Raw genomic sequence first — 22,416 nt, forward strand, 5'->3', positions numbered from 1 at the left:
TGGACTTGTTCCATGTTTCATACCTATAGTGGATTTGTCCTAAATTTCACCTAACGAAGAAAAGTGGATGGATAAAATAAATAACTTTTAAAAAATTTCACCTACAAATTTATCTTCAGTGATAAAAATATAGATATGCATGAGGCGAGTGAGACAAGGATAATGTCAAGTTTGTTGTTAACTAATCAAAGCATCAAAAATAAATGTATGACTAACAAAGCAAACAAAGTAGTGCAGTTGTGCAGTTTTATTCAATGCAATAGGTAGATGCATGCACACGTGTACTGTGTGCAAGCATCAGCATGTTATATACATCACAATCTCAAAGTCCTTAGACGGGTCCTAGGTCGATAGGGGGTGTAACAACTAGCAAAATCTTGCATTCAAGGCATAACTTTTATTTCATTCTTAACAAACTCAAGCATGCAAAGTCAAGCGTTAACACTGATCACAAACATCAAGCATTTCATCCATTCATTCAATTATTTATTAATTATTTCATCAATTCGTTTTTTCATCTATTCATTCCAAAACACTCACACTTTATGAGGAATGGTGCAATGCAACCTACAATATTGTACTGACTTCATGAACAGCATTAACGGGACAAATTCAAATTTCTTAGATATTTTAAATCGCAAAAGTTAACTTTTCTTACTTCTCACATGGCTAAATATGGAAAGTTATTACTATCGCTGTCTACTTTGTGATGTCTCGTTTTTAGAAGAGAGATAACCTAAATAAAGTAATCTGGCAAACATAACCGAACTAGACTAATTTTAAATATCATGAATGGAAAAAATAAAGAGAAAGAGTTAGTTGTGCATTGAAACAAATGACAAATGATGTGAGCTGGTAAGGAACTGGAGATTTTCTTCTGTCTAGAAGTACAAATGGAATTACTCCCATTACTCCCTACATATTTTTCACCACTCAGGATAAAATAATGTTTTTATTTTCATCAACCAATCAATATTTTGTTCAATCAATAATCTAAATCCAGTGTTCAAAAAGTTGTATGACTGATCTTTAGTTCAATAATGTAATTAAAATACTTTACAAAAAAGAAACTAATAGCAAACTGTCAGTTAATCTGCTATTGAATATTCAGGACAAATACCTTCTAATGCTGTTTTTTTATTTATTGGAAAGGTTAACTTTTGCAGACAATATAAAATACAAAACAAACAACAGTTTTGGCTGAAATTAAAGTAATTTTCAGCATAATCTAAGAAATCTTTTGTAGGGATTTCCAATTATTGTTCAATTTCTTGCCAACATTTAAAAGGAAAACTTTTGGAACAGGAAAAAATGATTCTTGCTTGTACATGTACAATTATGTTTACACAGACCTACTGTATTTAAAGCACACAGAAAGGATACATACTGCACAAAAACAACAAATACTGCTGAAAATTAATTTTTCCAAATTTAAGCAGTCAGATCTCACAATGCCTTATTCCTTTTCAATTCCTCACTTTTATACAGGTAATGTGTAACAAAAATAAAGTGCTTTCTTTTAAAGAACACTCTGAAAACCTCTTATTATAAAACCATAAGCACATCTGTATCACATTCGAAACACATAAAAAAACATTCCAGATCACATCTCAAGGCCAATAACTTTCAAGCCACGAACCAATTGTCATGGAGTTATCTCCCCTTATATCCTTTCGGTACACAGCTAATTTCAATCTGGTGAAAATATAAAAATATTTTCCATATCTTGTTGTCTTATCCGCCTATTTCTTAAGTATGGTAATACAGAATTTGTAACATATTTACAAAATAATTTAAGCAGAGAAATTTGATACAAGCTGATGGCACAGTAACATTAGATCTAATTACTTTCAAACAGGCACTTGTGTGGCATCTTAAAAAATTATCTACTTAATGCACAGAAATAGAGCAATAAAAAAAAAAGAGAAAAATTCTTTCTTGACTCAAAATACATACATCCAGACTTGTGAAATAAATATTAAAACTCAAAAGTATTATTTCAAAGAAAAAGCATACTACATGCAGAAGCTGCATTTCTATCTTTGGTGAATATCAATTAATTCTGTATAAACAGTTTACCAACAGGAATGGGGTTTTCCCCCCCCGAGTGTAGCAAAAATTCAATGATAAAATCAATATGGACCGATCATACAGAAATATTCATACTTCTGAATCACTGATATCAAAATAGTTTTTCCCCTCTGACATTCTCTCAACCCATTATTTCATATTTAAGAAAGCAAATTTTTCTAGTAAAATACTTACATGCTCACATTAATGTTTCCGATATAAGCCTCCTACCTTCCAAATCTAGCTCAACTTAAAGTCTAAAATTCTTTTCTGTCTATGTCGTATAGAGAAAAAGAGACATTGCCAAGTACCCTTCCCTGCCACTGCTAAATTTTTCCTGTGGTACCAATTTTTCATGGATATGATTACTCCCTTAACTAAACCATTTATTTTAGTACCTATGCAAATGTAATTTTTCACTTAGACTCCACCACCCAAATTGTACTCTTGAAAATAAATGATTCCACAGTACCCAATGCATATAAACACTAAAGGGAAATAAATCTTTATCCTTGCTCTCCCTCTTTCGTACTGCATGATTCAAAACTTGAAGTCACAAGACACACACACAAAAAACCTCATTTACTGTGACTGTCCTTACAAGGGTATGAATGTTAATCTCTTATTTCATGCAATAATGCAGTTCCATTACTGAACATACAAAGGAACTAAATGCACAACTCAACATACTCATAGAAGAAAAACGTGGGTCATTATGACTTAACTTTGCTAGTAGTTTTCTCAAGATTAATGAATCCTTCAGGTTTAATGAGTTTATATCACAATGTCTCAACAGTGCTAGACAAAAGAAAATTATCAGAACAATGCTGTTGAAAAATGGCTACCTATACCTTTCATATGGTTTGCAGGTGAGACAAAAAGCTTAGTGGCTACAATTTCAACATTAGAAATGCAACTTCTGCATGAAATGTATGATTTCCCGAACCTAAAAAATCACAAAATTTAAATTAATTGACATAATGCCCACATAAGAAACAAAGTAACTGGCTTCCAAATAGCTTGTTCAAAATCAATCAACATATCAAATACATCACTTAAATTGTACAAGATAGGCTCAATTTGAAAATTAACACAAGAGATGCAACATATATGCATATTAGATTGAAAGCCCTTTTCAGAATTGAAACATGTTTCATCACTTAATGTCTAAATACTACTGCATACATGTACATTTCTTACTGAAATCTAAACTTACAAAGTTTAGTTCCAACAAATTTTATTGCCACAATATAATACAATGGGATTGAGCGCAAGTTCTAAAAACTTAAAATGCCATACGTATTTTATTGTCACAATACAATGAGATTAGCGTAAATTCTAAAAACTAAAATTTTTATTTGTGACAATATTACAGATTTTCAAAATTAATATTTTCATTTCATATATACTCACCTGGAAGTCAAGTTCAACATCAAACTGCACAGACCTTAAGATCAGTGCCTATGTTGTATGGTCTACTGATTACTCCTAACAAACTGCAAACACCTAGACCTGTTGGCACAGTTGTGGCGATTCTGGGTCTGTGCTGTCGGACTTATAAACAAGTACACAAAGTAATTATCACAAAACATCTGATAACTGGTTCAATGACTGAATCAATGAAAAAAGGAATGCAATTAAAGGCAATTACAACCTTGTTATACTTTCTCTGGCACATCAGGTTGATTGCAATGATGATGACAAACTTTTGGCTCTAAAAGCCCTTTTATCACCCAAACAAGCTGTGCTATATTGCTTAGTAAAATCAAAATCAAAGTACTATTTTCATGCCCAAGTTTATTGACTGTAATTTTTTCATCTAACTACACCTCTTCCTCGATAACTCACGCACAATGGGGTCCACAAACATAGACCAAACTATAAGCAAGGCGCGAGTTACCGAGAGAACTCCTAAAATTGAAAAAAATCACTTTCACATTGAGGAAAACGGGGGGTGGGGGGTGGTGGCTTGCATTAGGGAACTGGGCTGTTTAATGACAATCCTCATTTTATAATCGTGTTGATAATAATTTTTAATAACGTGCTTTTTCTAATGAAGTTGTTCATTATTCTGTTTAAATAACATTTATTTTCAAAATGTCCAACATATGAAAGCTCGTTCCAACTGGTTTCAACAACCATCACGTGTACGTGAAAAATCTGTATAATACATCTTTGCTTTTTGTTTTCTTGACGAGTCTGGTTCCTGCAATAGTGTTTAATAATATCCTGCCAAATCGGGAGTCCACAAGCAGGGAACTAGACTAACTGTTGATACACCACCAAACAAGATTCTTTTTTTTCTTCAAAAACATGTGACATTTATTTCATGAGACAATTGTCTACGTCGAAACTAAATTTTTGTATTGTTCAGTTAGTACAATATTGATGTTGTGTTTTCATTGGAAGTAATAATGAAATATCTTATCATCCTTGAGGATATGTCTAAGTGCCAGTTCAAGAATTCCCTGAAACTCGCTTGCCTACAATGGTCAGTATCTGTGAAATCAAGCTCTTTATTTTACGAAGTATTCATTTTGCTTGGCTGCCTTGTTATCTTTGATCACACAGTTATGAAAGAGTCGGTTAAGATAAGGTAGTTTATGTTACATACACAATAACATTTATAACAGTATGTGATTGATCAAATGAAGTGAGTTCACCCTACATACAACTGGGGCCACTAGATTTTGAGTTTGTAGGATTTTGGTGCCTTTTAACTTTTCTTTTATTCCACCTCCATTTTTGTATTATTCAAAACACATAATTAACATAATAATACAAAGGAGGGCAGCTTTTAATTCAGTGCAACAATACAACAAATACTTCCACAAGTCAGTTATCAAAACGTGGTCGGCACTTATTTAGGTTCTCAGAGAAACGCTCGCATACATAGCTGTTATGGTAGATTGATGCATTTTACGTTTAATTACAAGAGGACACATTGCAATTATGATTATTACACTTAAAAGGAACTAAAAGATAAAACTAGAACCCAAATTTCCATTGATAAAAAAATTGTTTAATTTGTATTTATTTATTAAAGTACTGCCTCAATTCGGCGTGACATTTTCACTGATCGAAATTTCCTTACATATCGTTAATTGCGGTTTACTAGGAATGTCATTTGGAAAGAAAATGTAAACAATTGTATGACCTATTATTAAATTTGATATTTCATAGTGTTAATTCAAATTTCCAGGTCCTATCTACCGTTTTCGATGAGAAAACGAGCAATACATCAAAATTTTTATTACCAATTTTGATTGCCATTTTCTTAAATTTCAACAAATAGGGATCAATTTTTGGGGTATTTTCTGGTTTAAAAAATGGGATCCATGCCTGACCCTGCATTATAAGCAGGTTCACAAGTTATCAGGGCATGAGTTATCGAAGGAGTGGTGTATGTATATGCATATATACTTGCGTACAATTAAATCTTTACTTACTCATTTCTCAGGTCTTTTATTCCTACTGTGTAAAATCCCAAACTTACCTTCATTCAAGCTAAACTGCAAGGAACAACATGTGCCTTGCAATTCAATCTGAATTTTTAAAAGCCAAGTGGTTCATTATTTTGCCAGTGATAATTGTTGTACCTATATCTTTGACTTGTGACCCATCAACCTTCAATAATTGTGGTGCCCTATATCCACTAGTCAAAAAAAATTGCACAAAGGGCATGCACATATATGACAATCATCCACTGATGCAAACATTTAGCTAATTCCATCAAGTAAATTCATCATACCAGATGCCTAATATTGATGGTTGCTGGATGGGGAAGCAAATTAAAAAAGATAATGGCTTTGTCATTTTTAAAGTTTGCCTCTAACAGAAGGCTGAAGAAAGGGATTCTTGAGTCAAATGTTGTATTTGGCACACAAGCTTGTTTACATTTCTTTGTAAATAACTTCAATGCTGATAATTTACTTTTGATATGAATTAAAACTTTTGATATGAATTATATGCTATGATAATATTGAAAGGATTAATTAACCATACGAAAATCTTTATACTGTAGCTGGAATAGTATAAACGACAATATCCCTGGTACATGGGGGACAACTCCAGAGCAAACATCTTCAAAATAATGATTGCTGGATTCATGGCAAATACAGAAGCATTACTTACCTTAAAGATTAAATAACAACACATTTCTCTTATTATTTCTTTCCACAGTTTTAAATTGCATCAATTTACATTATTATTTTAATTTTTGTATTATTTTTTTTTACTTTTTGCGTTTTACAATTTTTATTTTTATTTTTTTATCTTTTGCTATTTTTATTGAACATTTTGAATGCGACTACATTTATATAGGAAACAAAATGTAAATTTACTAATGATCAAATTCATATTTATTTTTATTACTGAAAATCTTTCCTTCCTATTTTAAAGAAAAGATACACTTTCAATACTTCTGCCATTTTGTGGGTAGTTCACTTTTTATACCCAGGTCATGCTGAATTAAAGAAAATTTTAAACAATAAAACTAACTGTTATATCACAAGATTTGGTACCCACATATTCAAGATTTTGATTGTCAAGTTTAATTGTTTGTAATAATATACTAGCTAATTCCCTACATCTGAGTGTAATCACATGGATTTTGTGTTTGCTACAGACCAAAAATTAAAATAAACAAAAATCCAGCTATTAATAAAAACAGATGCCATTTCCCATCAGTGGCATCTCAAAGAATGTAGGTTAAAAATAAACTCAGCATTGCATACAAGTCATTGTTCACATATGCTAAGTTTAAAATCTGGCTATAAAATGATGATTGGATTAAAGATCAAATGAATGCACCAACTACATTAAGGTGTGAATGGGTTGTTCTTACTCAAGTTATACCATAAACTGCATGGTCAAATTACAAAGCCTTTGTATCTAACTATGACAATTCTTTCCACCTTACAGCCACTCCAAGACACAAAACCAAAGTAAAGTCTAAATCCCATACTTAAACCTGCATCAACCAACCCATACCTAATCTCCAAAATGGCATCTTCTAAACAAAGCTTTGCCCTCATCATCATTTTACAGCCAAAGAGAATGTATGATGTTGGTGTATACATGATGTATCCTTGTCAATAGTTTTATACTTACAAAGACTGATTGTTAATGATTACCCAAGCTAAGTGCTTATGCATATTAATGAGACAACAAAAAGGAATAGATAAAAACCGTATGCAAGCTTTTTTTGGTGTATCTTCTGATATTTTTAAACTCTGAGTGCCTATAAAAGTCTCTACAATAAACTACCTATAGTTATTTCTTGTCATTTATTTGTTCATACAAAGTACTATTTTCTTGTTAAAACTTAGCAACGTTTTGTTTGTCAGAACAAGCAGATTTTTTAAAAAAATATAACAAATAAAAATTCTGTATGAAACATTATACACTTCTGGAAAACTATTTGAATTTGAATGTATACATGAATTTGAAATTATAATTGAATTTGACTTTATAATTGAAACTGACTTTATAATTTGAATTTATAATTGAAATTGACTTTATAATTTGAATTTATTTGAATTTATATTTGAATCTTAATTTGTATTTGAATCTGAACTTATAACTGAAGTTGAATTTAACAATGAATTTGAATTTATAGACACTGCTGAGATCTAGATCACAAATAAAAAGGTGACAATGATGAGAACTTTCTACGTAACACTGTACTGATACGTTAAGAAATTGAAACTTGATAAAAATTATGTAAAAGACAACTAGTTACAAGTTTGTGACACTGGAACACTGTTTTAACTTACAGATAGAGATCACAAAAGATCTACATGCGGAGAAAAAAATGTCAAGTAAGATCTGCAAAATCACTGAGCATTATGTCCAGACATTAAAATGAAAGCATTTATGACATTTTCAAGTAACAGAAATAATAGATCTCTTTGAAAATACCCACTGCAGTATAATGGTATAAACAAAGCTTGTATTTTTAAAAAGGTCCTATTTGGCTGAGTGGTCTTTCGAGCTCACTTTTATAGATCATTTACACAACTCATCTCTGTCTGCACGGGTTTGAGTCTTGGATCTACCAACAAGGGTATATGAAAAAGCTTGCCAGTAGCTTCCCATAAGTCGGTAGTTCTTTGGGGCTTTACCTGGTTTCCATTAAACTCTGCAAACATTAATACTTTTACAATTAGCCTCAGACTGAAATTTTATTCAAAAGTAACACACTGCACTATATATCACATCATGTGCTGCATCTTTATTGAAAATATATGTTAGTATATTGTACTAATCATTATACTTGATATTATCTCAAGCTTTTGACAGCGAGTGGGTGCATGTGAAACAACAACAAAAATATACTGCAAATCATTTCAAGTTGTACCTAAATTTGCAGAAATGACTTTGGGAAGGATTGGTTCCATGACCTGCATATCCTGTAGGTAATTTGGTATCCTACCAATCAAAGTGAGTGGTATAATTTTTATTTATGGAAGATCTTACACCTTAGTTCACTTCACATAAAATTTATTAGCCAACTAGAATCATGACCATCATTCAACTTGTTTCTTTCATTTTAAATGGAAAAAGCACTATTAATGAGATTACATTTATCCAATAATTAAATTTTAAAAAAACACAAATAAATAAATATCTCTTAGTACAATTTGAATTGATGTGTCAAGCACCTTGACTGTCAATCAACTACTGCATAAAAGACATTACAACTGCCTGCTAATCAGTCTAATCATCCAGTATTTAATGTTCACCTTTTGTATCTGGACTCTGCATGTTCGGATTTGTCAGGTAATCTCACAGGACCATCGCCAACTATGAGGCTTTTGCTATATTATAATTTGCTATTTTCAATCATATCCACTTCAACATCTCTTGTCAATTTCAATGAAATTTTCATCACCACAAACAAATATTTGTTGACGACAAATACCATGTTTATTTGGAGGAGACATAACTGAGTTGAATGAAAATATCTATGATTAGTAGGCAGAGTTTATCTTATAGGTAAATTATGTTCTTCCTTTGTATCATGTCACCAATGTGGAATTACAACTCTGTAGCCTTCCTTCTAATGCTAATAATTTTCTACAAGTACACAGTACATATGTAAACTTGGATGTGCATGTGTAGGTGCAAATCCAGTCTGTCTGTCCTCATTTTCTCACTTACATGTAGTACCATATGCACAATAAGTTATTGTAGATTTTCCAAGGAAGTTAACTCTATTGTCCCACCAATATCATATTTGTACATTTTTGCATCCACTATGGTGATACTAAGACACAATTTATGTTGAATAATCCCTAAAATCAATTAATTTCTTCTTTGTATTACTTTCAAAATCTTAACCAACTTTTCATTCCATCAAACAGTCTATCTCTCAAACACAGACAATCAACTGCAATACCTTGCCTCTAAATGTGGGCACTGAATCTTCTTGAACCCTTAAAAATACTTATATTGGATAAAGTACTTTCAGAAAAACCAAAAGGCATTTGAAAATGTTTCACCAGCAAATTGTACAGAAATCTACAATGCCAACGGCTCTGAAAAGCTTTCAAACAAAACTATAACACAGAATCGTAACTTGATGACGCCACCAACGATAAAGTTATATCTATGTCTTGCCCTCAGCTTAATGCAAGCTTAACACAAATCATCTGTTATTAAAGGTAATACAAAATATGACATCAAATTATGAAACATCACATCACCATTGTCACATGAGAAGAAACATTACATCTTTTGAAGATTGCAAGATAAAAGTGTTTTTCTGTTTGAGAAATTATCTGAGCCTCTAAAACTTGTAATATGTGATTCCTCCTCAGTACTTAAATAACAACTCTGATTTTGGTGCTTATATCAAACCTGACACGTGGCCCTCCGTCTGTGATTTCAATAATCTAAAGTGGAAATAAATGCTAAGATTTATCGATGCAATTCAAATAAACTTTGACATCAGCATCTCAAAATTACACTTCTGAGCAAGGACAATGCATGTAACATTATAACATATGAGCCATATGTGCTTTACTGATGTGAAACAATTTGAAATAAATAAGTGAAAAGGAGATCCTGACAAAGTGTATTTTAAGTTTTAAAGCTCCATTCATATGTATAAATATCTATAAAAAGTTAAATAGCATTCCAGCATTAAAAACTCCCATTGTACACGCACCAATACTTAGAAGGCTGACAGAATGTATGAACAAATAAAATACTGTATAATAACAGTAATAATAGTATTGTGCTAATAACATAATATAGAAAATATATGAACTGAAGATATTAAGTGAACAACCTTAACAACCAGTTGGCATCTGACCCTAACCTACTGGTCAGCCATATCTGAATGTCAGTGTGAGCAAGTATGACAGCAGCTTGATATTGTGGCATGTACATGACTGACATTTTGTGCCTCTTAGCTACAACCAAGTCCTTTCAGTAAGCTGACCATCAGTTCCAAACAGCAGTGGTGTCTTTGAGTTCTGTCCATTCAAAATTTGATATCAGCAATAAATACATATGTACCCAGCATCCTAATGATGTCAAAAACCAGTATCACAAATCCATGGAAGGTCAATAGAAATAAAGCCTGTGCTATGAAATCCCCGTCTGCATTTGATCATACTCCAGTATCAACTGCTTGATATGAGCGAGTTTTCCATGCAAAAATTCAAAGCGTTTCTTTTGTTCAACATACTTTGGGTCACTTTTCTGAAGATGGTATTCTTTGCGTATCCTGTCTTTCAAGTTCTGAAATAGAAAAGAGAATCAGCATATTGAGTAACAAAGTTTTGTGTGATTTTCTAGCACGGCTAAAACGCCATCCACCATGAGTAAGAAATTATCAACAACATGAGGCATTAGTCTCACACTGCTAAAATGCCATCCACCATGAGTAAGAAATTATCATCGACACGAGGCATTAGTCTCATACTGCTCACCTGGATTACAAAACTTAACAGCTGACCAATTTACTCAGCAGGATAATGTAGTATTATAAGAAAACACCTTTCGTAAAATCTGTAACCAGCTGTTTATCATGTCCATTTTACCTACTTAAATATATCTTGATAAATAACAAGAAATATTGAAAAGATAATGTCATAAGAAATATTGAAAAGATAATGTCATAATCAATTTGCAAAGTCTCTTGCTCATAATAAAAGTCATTGATGTTTTTGATGATATAAACCCATTTACCAAGCTTTATAGAAATCAAATGAGAAAAACAAACTCTAGGTTGAGCAAGGTTACAAGTTCAACCATTCCTGTGTAAGGTATTTCATTAAATTAAAATATAGCCTATTTCTAAAGTCTAATGAAAATTAGATTTAAAAAATATGGCTTCAAGAGTGGCAACAATAAGACATAAGATCACCTCATTAATTTGCATGGATCCTGTTCACTTTCAACATTTCCATGATCTTGATGATAAAAGCCCTTATTCCAATTTTGATCAAAATCACATCAGCATTGATTCTTCCAGAGAAGTATTAGGCTCAGCCAATCAAATGCAAGATCACCTCATTACTATGTATGGATATTTCTTATTATCAAAATTGTCCAAGATCTTGACAACATAGGCATATGATCAAAGCTTTATCAAAATTGTCGAAGACCTTGACAACATAAGCACATGATCTAAGCTTTTTAAAAATTGTCCAAGATCTTCATAACATAAGCACATGATCCAAGCTTTATCAAAATTGTCCAAGATCTTGACAACATAAGCACCTGATCCAAGCTTTTTAAAAATTGTCCAAGATCTTGATAACATAAGCACATGATCCAAGCTTTTTAAAAATTATCCAAGATCTTGATAACATAAGCACATGATCCAAGCTTGATCAAAATTATCCAAGATCTTGATAATATAAGCACATGATCCAAGCTTGATCAAAATTGTCCAAGATCTTGATAACATAAGCACCTGATCCAAGCTTGATTAAAATTGTCCAAGATCTTGATAACATAAGCACATGATCCAAGCTTTATCCAAATTGTCCAAGATCTTGACAACATAAGCACATGATCCAAGCTTGATCAAAATTGTCCAAGATCTTGACAACATAAGCATATGATCCAAGCTTTAAACAAATTGTCCAAGATCTTGATAACATAAGCACATGATGCAAGCTTTTTAAAAATTATCCAAGATCTTGATAACATAAGCACATGATCCACGCTTGATCAAAATTATCCAAGATCTTGATAATATAAGCACATGATCCAAGCTTGATCAAAATTGTCCAAGATCTTGATAACATAGGCACAAGATCCAAGCTTTATCCAAATTGTCCAAGATCTTGACAACATAAGCATATGATCCAAGCTTTAAACAAATTGTCCAAGATCTTGATAACTAGTCTGAGTTTCCTATGACCCATGTCACCCCATTTTTTATATTTGGGCATTAATGTTGGGGTGTACGGTCAGAGTCCATTCCCTATCGAAAAGGTGGAATTCACCGACACCATCTGTTGTTGGCATGGGGTAGCTGCTTATTAGCCGGACCAGCAAACTTGAACAACCTTTCATTGAGATATACCAGCAAGAAATTGATAGGAATACGATTCATTTTCTCAGAAATTGCAATCATAACATTCGTTATGTCTTTAATCCGCTGACAGACGAGACAAAAGTACATCATTGCTGAAGTTTGACCTGGATCTGGCCATTTGCATTCCTGGTCACATGACTAAACAACTCTTGCAACCTACATGTCAATGACATCAGGGGTCATACAGTCACATCAACAATAAACCATTTCTAGTGTTGCTGTAGGAAAACAAATTGAACATATAAATGAAAGTCAAGTAATTTTCGTAGAAAAAAAAAACAACAAAACTTCTCAAAATACTTATTGTGAAACCAATGACCGAAATACTGTAAATGTTGCAGCAAGTTGAAGAAAACCAGATTCACTAAGCAGAGAGCACAGCAATGTGGTAGTCACATGACACCAACAAAAACATGGCTGACACATGCTCGGAATTTCTTGAAAATGGTTTTCTCCATCCTGCTGTGATACCGACAGGTTTCTGTTCAATGTTCTCAGAATAAATATGCTGGTAATGAAGTGTGCATTATATTTATTTACCAACATTAAGTGACTTCTATATACAGTATGTCCAAATTCTATGTACAACAACTTTGGAAATTTGTTTCCTGTCGATATCATGTGTCTGTATGACTTCTGATGTCATTAATCAAAATTGTCCAAGATTTTGACAACATAAGCATGTTCCAAGCTTTATCAAATTTGTCCAAGATCCTGACAACATAAGCATATGATCCAAGCTTTATCAAATTTGTCCAAGATCGTGATAGCATAACAGATGTTCCAAACTTAATCAAAATTGGACCAGAAATGCAAGCTCCATACTGGTCACAAGTTCAGCCAATCAAATACAAGATGCCCTCATTAAAGCCCCAATGCCACCATTTATCACAAATTTGTCCATTCTTCCAATGTAACTAAAGTTTGGAAGGAAGTAAATGATTTATTGAAAGAGCTATCTGACATTAACTGTTCTCTGAAATAATAAGGATATCATGTTTAAATGATGTTCAAATATACAGTTTAGTTGCAAGAGGTGCCACCCATTAATTCAGTCATCAAAGTTGCTTGTCATTTCGTTCTTTTCAGGAGTGCTCCATATGTAGCAATGTGATACATTCGACAAATGCCATTACAGACTATAATCTAATAACAACAACATTCACATGTGGCACACAAATTGATTCAAGAGGGAATGAAGATATCCAAGCTTGCTTTTTTAAAGCCGAGCTGAGAAGAAAATGTGTGCATTAGATAAAACTAAGACTCATGCGAATACTGGTGATTAACTGGTGTGCTAGAATACTTTGAAGGATGAACTTGGGCTGAAGACAATCGGATATAGCATGGTGTTGGCTTCTTATGATTACAGTGGTTCGAGGGAGAAATTATATGGCTCATAATGATGAAACATCAATATTATCGGGATTTAACTGAACCCAATGACGTTTAAGACCAATATCTTTTTTCTGCAAGAAACTGCAGCATTGGGGCTTTTTTAATACGTGTGGATATGGTTCATAAAGAAAGGCATATGACCTGTATAAGTCCATATTTCAAGTTTGATCAAAAACCCCCGATTCAAAATGTGGCTTCAGCCATTCTGATACAATTTCTCCTAATTAATATGCATGGATCTCACTCTATTTGGGGTAGGTATACTTTCACTCAATTGAAATTCAAGGACTTTTCCAGGGCATCAAAAATAAATGTCAAAGACCTCAAATATGGGTAATAAAAGTGAAAGACTGGATTAGATTACATTAGATTTTCATTATGGATGGACAGAGAGAGACAGATAGAATGACAGACAGACAGACAGGCATATAGACAGAGAGAGATAGATAGATGGCAAGATGTTTACACAATACCTCATAAGCTACTGTCCCCTTGGGGGTATTTCTAATTAAAACTTCCAACTCTGCAAATTTCTTTGACACTTTCTCTACATTGGCATGAAGTTCTCTGTACTCCTCATACTCATCATTAAAGTCAGCCTTGTATACATGTCGCTGCTCTTGGTTCACTATTCTTGTGTATTTGCTGCAAAATACCATATAACATACTATCAACTTTGAATACTTACATCTGCCATATGGATTAATACACTGGCAAATCAGAGCCTCTGCTGTTTGTAAAGCCTGATCTACCAGAATGGCATAAAAGACACAAATTGGAATCTTAGCTTTTTATAAACCCAGATCTACCATAAAGTTTAACAGACTGGGAAATCAGAGTATCTCAAGTTTGTAAACAGAGATCTACCAAATGTCTTAACTCAATGAGAGATGAAAGTCTGTTATTTAAAAACCCAGTTCTATATGGCTTAATAGATCTACCAAATGTCTTAACTCAATGAGAGATGAAAGTCTGTTATTTGAAAACCCAGTTCTATATGGCTTAATAAATCAACCAAATGTCTTAATTCAATGAGAGATGAAAGTCTGTTATTTGAAAACCCAGTTCTATATGGCTTAATAGATCTACCAAATGTCTTAACTCAATGAGAGATGAAAGTCTGTTATTTGAAAACCCAGTTCTATATGGCTTAATAGATCTACCAAATGTCTTAACTCAATGAGAGATGAAAGTCTGTTATTTGAAAACCCAGTTCTATATGGCTTATTGGATGCAGATCAGATCTCTGCTATTGTAGACCCAGATCAACATTATGGCTCAAGACACTGGCAGCTCAGAGTCTCAGCTACCTATTCAATCAATATTTGCAAGCTAACACTATACACCATCACACACACACACACACACACACACACACACACACACAGACAAAACAACATACATCTGTTTCAAGGTTTGCTTGCAAATACTAAATGAACAGCGACATTCAAATGTAAGCGAAAAGAAAAAAGTTTTCTTGTCTGACCAAATCCAATGTAACATTTTTCTTGGTCTGACCTGACTCAAAGTGTGTCTAAGAGATTATTTTTTTGTTTGACATTGATCCGACGTGTACAATTTAACCTATTCTGACCATAACCCAAAGTGTATAACTTTCCTTAATGACCCTGACCCAATGTGTATAACTTTCCTTGATGACCCTGACCTAATATGTAGAAATTTCCTTAATCTGACATGGAAAACAGATTGGGGATAGTTGTCATGTGCCTCCATGGAATAATTAAAGCAATGAACCATTACCTTGACACTTGAGGACAGAACATCCCCACCCCCATCATTATGTGGTATGCAATCCCAAAAGGCTTATTTATAGTTCTAGGGCAGAAAAGAAAGTGTGATGGAAAATAAATACGCAAGTCATATATGTATTTCATGATATCTTAATTTCAAAATATACATCAAGCTATTTCTTATTACTCAGTTATATAAAACTACCTACTAGTCCTGGGGTCTGCCTATGACATAAGTATGCCCATTCATGGGCTATTTGGTAATGACTTGGACAATGGGAGCCCTTGGATCTGTCTCTGACCAAGGTATGCCCATTCTAGGGACATTTGGTAGTGACTTGGACAATGGGAGCCCTTGGGTCTGCCTCTGGCCAAGGTATGCCCATTCTTGGTAGTGACTTGGAACCTGATACACCTGTCCTGGCCCCATTTGGTAGTGACAGTGACATGAGCCCTTGTGTCTATGACCTATATATGCCTGTCCTGGATCCATTTGGTAGTGACTTGGACAATATGAGCTCTTGTGTTTGCCTCTGACATAGGTATGCCTGTAATGGGGTCATCTGGTAGAGGCAGCTGTTAGTACTATTTTTATAAGTCTTTGCTATGACTCGGCCGAGGATCGAACCCACAACCTACTGTATTTGAAGCAGACACTCTAACCACTAGGCCACCGGAGCGGTCAACTGTGTGAACTGAAGTGCATGATTATATGATACTTTTAAATTCAAACTGCTATTAGTGACTGTTAAAATTATTCTTCAAATGATTCATTATTAATCTAATGATATTTATCCCCGTACATGTATACTAATTTATGACAACTTTTAGGATGCTAATGGTCAACAATCGAAGCATGTGATTTTATTATGTACTATTTACAACAGCTGAACTGCCTCAAGTACCATCAACTGCAATGGTGTTGCAGATACATCTCAGGCTTATTTGAATTGCCAAAGCAGAATACTGTCAGCATGAATATATACAAATCAATAGAATCTTGCCTGTTTACCATTCAACTAATAACTCTGAAACTCCCTATTGTCAGAATTCTAATGCATATTATAAATAGTTTAATACCTGTATCAACATACAGTTCTCTTTTCCTACTATTCTGCTTTAACTGAAAAAAATGGTGCCCTAATGTAAAGTATATATTTGATTCCCAAATTTAATTCCACATTCTAGGTTTAAAGCTTGATACAGCGGTTCCTATTCTAGAACTATGTCCTGAGTGGCGGTCCGATTTAACACTATCTTATCTTTTAGTCGCTTATGTCCTGAAGTTGTAGCAGTGGAGCAAGACAGCTGAGAAAAAGTCTAATTGTTCTCATTTCCAAAACAAGGAGATGAAGAAACGCACACAAACTGAACAGCCAATGCATGATGAACACAATAACATAGACAAAGACAGACAACAAGCACATATATCATGAAAAACGGCACAAAAAACGGAACAGCTGCTTCAAGCCAGTTAAGCGACTGTGGCCATTTTGACATATGACAATATCACAACCACCCTTAGGAGTTGCAGAAACCTCACCATTTGGGAGGGGCGTTATTTAAAAGAGGTAACTTTTATATCAATTTTTACATTATAGTCTATGTGTAATATCCACTTGGGGGACAAGCAAAAGACAGCTATTATGAACAGACAGTCTCTGTATGCAGGTAAAGATGGATCAATGTATGTATAAATTGGACTTACGAAACTTGGCCTTTATATCTATAGTAAACGTCACAAGGGTATTTCAAGCGCATTTACTGATATAAATGTAAAACTAATTTTAGTTTTAAAATTTAAAACAATGTTTATTCAATTGTGATTTTTTAGTGATCTGCGCAAGAATTGTCATAAAAAAATTCCAGATGAAAATTATTGATCGCTATCGACTTTTACAATGGTAGTTTGGCATTAGACTGGGTCAAGAAAGTTGATATTGGATTGAACTATTACTAGTGCACATAGAATCAAAGTACAATCGCATGAACATGAAGTAGTGCAAATTTTCATTCATCTCCTGTATGGATTTTCAACTATAAATGGGATAGGAGTAACATACAATAAGTTTTATTCTTAACTTGTACATGACATTTCTTCAAAATGATAATTTAGCATGATGTAAAATTTAACTAAAATACATCTAAATTGACAACCATGTTTCGACTGTTACTTACATGTATGAAGAAACATACTTGTGAGCGAAAAATAGGTATTATGTACAAAATGAAATAAAAGATATGACATACAATACAAAAAATATATACACAGTTATATATTTGTCTTCAAGTTATTGGACTTGTGTGCTGATTTTTTTCTGCCAGTGTTTTCCCAGGCTTTGTTTATTAATGACAATATTGTCGCATCTGTTTATGTTTGTAGTACAACTTCTTTCCATTCACAGGCACATTCGCTGTTACATCAAAGTGCACAACAAAAACCGGTTTAAACATGATAACCCTGCTTGCCTGAGTGTGCCTAAAAATGTCGAAGTACATTATCAATGAATTAGCTGTTAAGCATTTTTAGAATCTATACAATAATCTTCAATGGAATTTTGATGGACCAGGTGCGAAATAAAGAGAATAAATGCCTTTTAAAGGTAAGTGTAACATCCAAAATGATATATATAGTTGCAAAAAGTGACTTGGAGAGGGTACACAAGCTATGGGAGTTGTACTATAGGTGGTCCTCCTATCAAAGTGATTATATAACTAGTACCCCTTGTTCTTGACGTTATGCTGATGTCTACTACAACAAAGTCTGGTTGTATTTTAACATATCTAATTTGAACAAGGAAACATTACTTACGTTATATATTCTGGGGTATCAGATGTAGACGAGGCTTCTATTATGGCTTTCACTGAAACACAAAAGTGGAAACATCTTAATGTGATTTGTGAGTCACTTCATTCAAATATGAATAAGCAACTACATCATTCCTAGCAAAGTCTGTCCTGGTTCTGCCAGAATGTACAAAATGAACATGGGGTGGTTTTACAAGGAATGACAGAGACAGCAAAACTCCTTGCAAGATATCCTTACATGTTGTATCCTAAGATGGGATATCTCTTGGTCCAACAATACCGTAACTACGTGGAAACATCACTTCTGATAAGGTTAACACAACTGAGTTACTGACCCCCTATAAACTTCATAACTGTTCTGTTATATTAGGTATCTAAACAAAACAGATACAAGAGTTTAACAGTATAAACACTACCAACCAATATTTCCACAGTGCATAGTAACTTTATCATAGTAGCATATTTAATATCTAATTCCAGTCATCTGAACCAAAAATATCTCCACAATCAATGACAGGAGACGTTACAGTGATTGTCTTGTACATTTCTTTGATTTATTAACTCAGTGTAAACCTTATCCAGGTCATGATCACGTTCACCCACTTCCACTGTTCCTGACAAATGTACTAAATGACCTGGATGCTCAATAATCATTAAATGCTTCAACTGCAGTTGCTACCATTTTTGTATTCTTCGTATCCATTTTACTGTCTCTTTTTATCACTATATAAAAATTGTAGTTGGACAACTTAATTTTGACCAGGATCTGCCATTTTGTCATGTCAATGGGGTAACAAAATGAATTACATACAATATTATTATAAAAGTTAAGCAGTTGGTTGTTGTTGTTGTTGTTGTTGTTGTTGTAGGGTTTAATGCCATTTTTCAGCACAAGATAGGCTATTCATGGCGGCCAGTATTAATGGTGGAAGAAGAACCCTGGAAAACCTGGAATGAACCACCGACCCACGAAAGCTACTGGCATGCTTTCTCACATACCCATATTGGATCAATCCAAGACTCAAAACCCATGCCGATAGAGGTGAGATGGCAGTGATTCATAACGGTGAGCACTTTAGACCACCTGGCCTAAGCAGTTGGTAGGATATTGTTCTAAAAGTCAAGCAGTTGGTAGGATACTATTCTAAAAGTAAAATCAGTTGGTAGGATATTATTTTAAAAATCAAGCAGTTTGCAGGATATTATTCTAGAAGTTAAATCAGTTGGTAGGATATTATTCTAAAAGTCATGCAGTTGGTAGGATATTATTCACAAAGTTAAATCATTTGGTAGGATATTGTTCTAAAAGTCAAGCAGTTGGAAGGATATTATTCTAGAATTTATGAAGTTGGTAGGATATTATTCTAAAAGTCATGCAGTTGGTAGGATATTATTCTAAAAGTAATGCAGTTGGTAGGATATTGTTCTAAAAGTCCTGCAGTTGGTAGGATATTATTCTAAAAGTAATGCAGTTGGTAGGATATTGTTCTAAAAGTCATGCAGTTGGTAAGATAGTGTTCTAAAAGTCATGCAGTTGGTAGGATCTTATTCTAAAAGTCATGCAGTTGGTAGGATATTGTTCTAAAAATCATGCAGTTGGTAGGATATTATTCTAAACATCAAGCAGTTGGTAGGATATTCTTCTAAAAGTCATGCAGTTGGTAGGATATTCTTCTAAAAGTCATGCAGTTGGTAGGATATTGTTCTAAAAGTCATAGGGTTGGTAGGATATTGTTCTAAAAGTCATTGGGTTGGTAGGATATTATTCTAAAAGTTAAATCAGTTGGTAGTTTATTGTTCTAAAAGTTATGGAGTTGGTAGGATATTATTATAAAAGTCATAGGGTTGGTAGGATATTGTTCTAAAAGTCATGCAGTTGGTAGGGTATTATTCTAAAAGTTAAATCAGCTGGTAGGATATTATTCTAAAAGTTAAATCAGCTGGTAGGATATTATTCTAAAAGTTAAATCAGCTGGTAGGATATTATTCTAAAAGTAAATCAGTTGGTAGGATATTATTCTAAAGTTAAATCAGTTGGTAGGATATTATTCTAAAAGTCATGCAGTTGGTAGGATATTATTGTAGAAGTTAAATCAGAAGAATCCTTATACAATTCACTAAAACTTTCGTTCTATAGTCACAGTAACCAACTTTAAGGTCTACATTATACTACCAATGTGAAAACTAAAAAGGGATTTAAAAAGCCCGGAAAAGAATAAAGAATAAAGTCTATCCTTATCCTCAAGGTTTATATATATATATATATATATATATATATATATATATATATATATATATATATATATATATATATATATATATATATGTACACACATACACACACACATATATACACACATGCACACACACACATGTGTGTGTGTGTATGTATATATATATATATATATATATATATATACACACACACACACACACACATATATATATACACACACACACACACATGTATATATATATATATAATGAATTAAGAAATACCACTGGTGAATTGATCAGTTTGAAGAGACTCTGGAAAGAAAATAAGACCTTAAAATTTTGACATTCGGGCATATGAAAAATGTCAGATCTAGATGACCTTTTCATTGCCTTTTTATTTAAGAGAGTTTCACTAAATTGTGCTTCCAAACAAATTATCATTGGCAGATACAACACATATCTTTAACCAAAAGATAAAAGACAATGGTGTAAAGAACTTAATGACCAGTTTCTATCTGAACATGATGTTTTCATTACATCTACAGTACTTTCCATTTAACCACACAGCTTAATACGATGACTTGGGTTGGAATGATCTACTGAAGTCATCTACACTCAAACACTGTTTCTTTGTGTCCTTGGGGAAGGCACTTAACTACCACTGTCTCAGCTTGACATAGCAATAGTGTGTTGAAAATGCTGATAAAACCAACAAAAAAGCCAACCAACCACTTCTTAAAACCTCCCTATTTGACTACCTCCAAATAAAACCACTACATAATAACATTTGTTTAGTCTCATTTACAAATCAAAAGAGCAAATATATCTCCCAAAATAAGACCACCTCTCAATTAAGACCACTTTTTCACAGTCCAGACAGTGGTCTTCATTTTGAGGTTTTACCATACAAAGGTTCAATAAAATGTAAAGTATTACAAAGGCAAGACATGAGTCCAGGCACATGAGTTACAAACTTATACTATCCAGTAATCCTATCCCCTAAGTTCAGCTGAATACAGCAAGTGCTGTAAACATTCTATGAAGAGGTTAACACAAAATCTTTATTTTGTTTATGCCACTGATGCTGCCAAAGAAGTGATCCCCATGTTTTATCATTCACAGGGCTGAAAATTAGACTTCCATAATAAATACACTGACAAGTATTTCTATGTTACCAGCAATGTTTTCTTTGTGACTCTGACTGTCATGGTTTCCGGTGGTGGAAGTGACGTCCCTCTTATCACTCTCTGTTAAACCATTTATGGGCTTATTTTCCTTCTTCAGTTTCTCAAAGTGTGAGATTCGTGGTTTCTTCACGGCATGTGGTACAACTGGTTCCTCATGCACCCTTTTCTGAAAGTATAGGGACAGAATACTATATATACAACCAAGTCCAGCTGCAAACTGCACAGACCCAGATCTACCATTGCATAATACACCAGCAGATCTGGGCCTATGCAGTTTGTTAGGATTGATCAGTAGAACAAACAACACAGACCTAGATCTACCATTGCATAATACACCAGCAGATCTGGGCCTATGCACTTTGTTAGGATTGATCAGTAGAACAAACAACACAGACCCTGAACTGCATGCACATTATGCCATGGC

The 22,416-nt window shown here is 33.5% G+C and overlaps 1 protein-coding gene across 1 annotated transcript in view; it reads right to left on the bottom strand.

The window, feature by feature from the left end:
- Positions 1 to 232: 232 nt before the first annotated feature.
- LOC149801418 (RNA polymerase II elongation factor ELL-like) overlaps positions 233 to 22,416 on the bottom strand; it is a 103,983-nt gene continuing 81,799 nt past the window's right edge. The window contains exons 9-12 of the mRNA XM_089955516.1: positions 21,981 to 22,158; positions 18,593 to 18,644; positions 14,503 to 14,674; positions 233 to 10,821 (exon numbers count right to left, since the gene is read on the bottom strand). Coding sequence (XP_089811642.1) covers positions 10,666 to 10,821; positions 14,503 to 14,674; positions 18,593 to 18,644; positions 21,981 to 22,158 — 558 coding nt within the window. The 3' untranslated portion in view covers positions 233 to 10,665. The remainder of the gene's footprint in view (positions 10,822 to 14,502; positions 14,675 to 18,592; positions 18,645 to 21,980; positions 22,159 to 22,416) is intronic.

This window comes from Sinohyriopsis cumingii, chromosome 4 (genome assembly GCF_028554795.1).
Source record: "Sinohyriopsis cumingii isolate HCF-2022 chromosome 4, ASM2855479v2, whole genome shotgun sequence".
In the NCBI taxonomy this organism is placed as follows: domain Eukaryota; kingdom Metazoa; phylum Mollusca; class Bivalvia; order Unionida; family Unionidae; genus Sinohyriopsis; species Sinohyriopsis cumingii.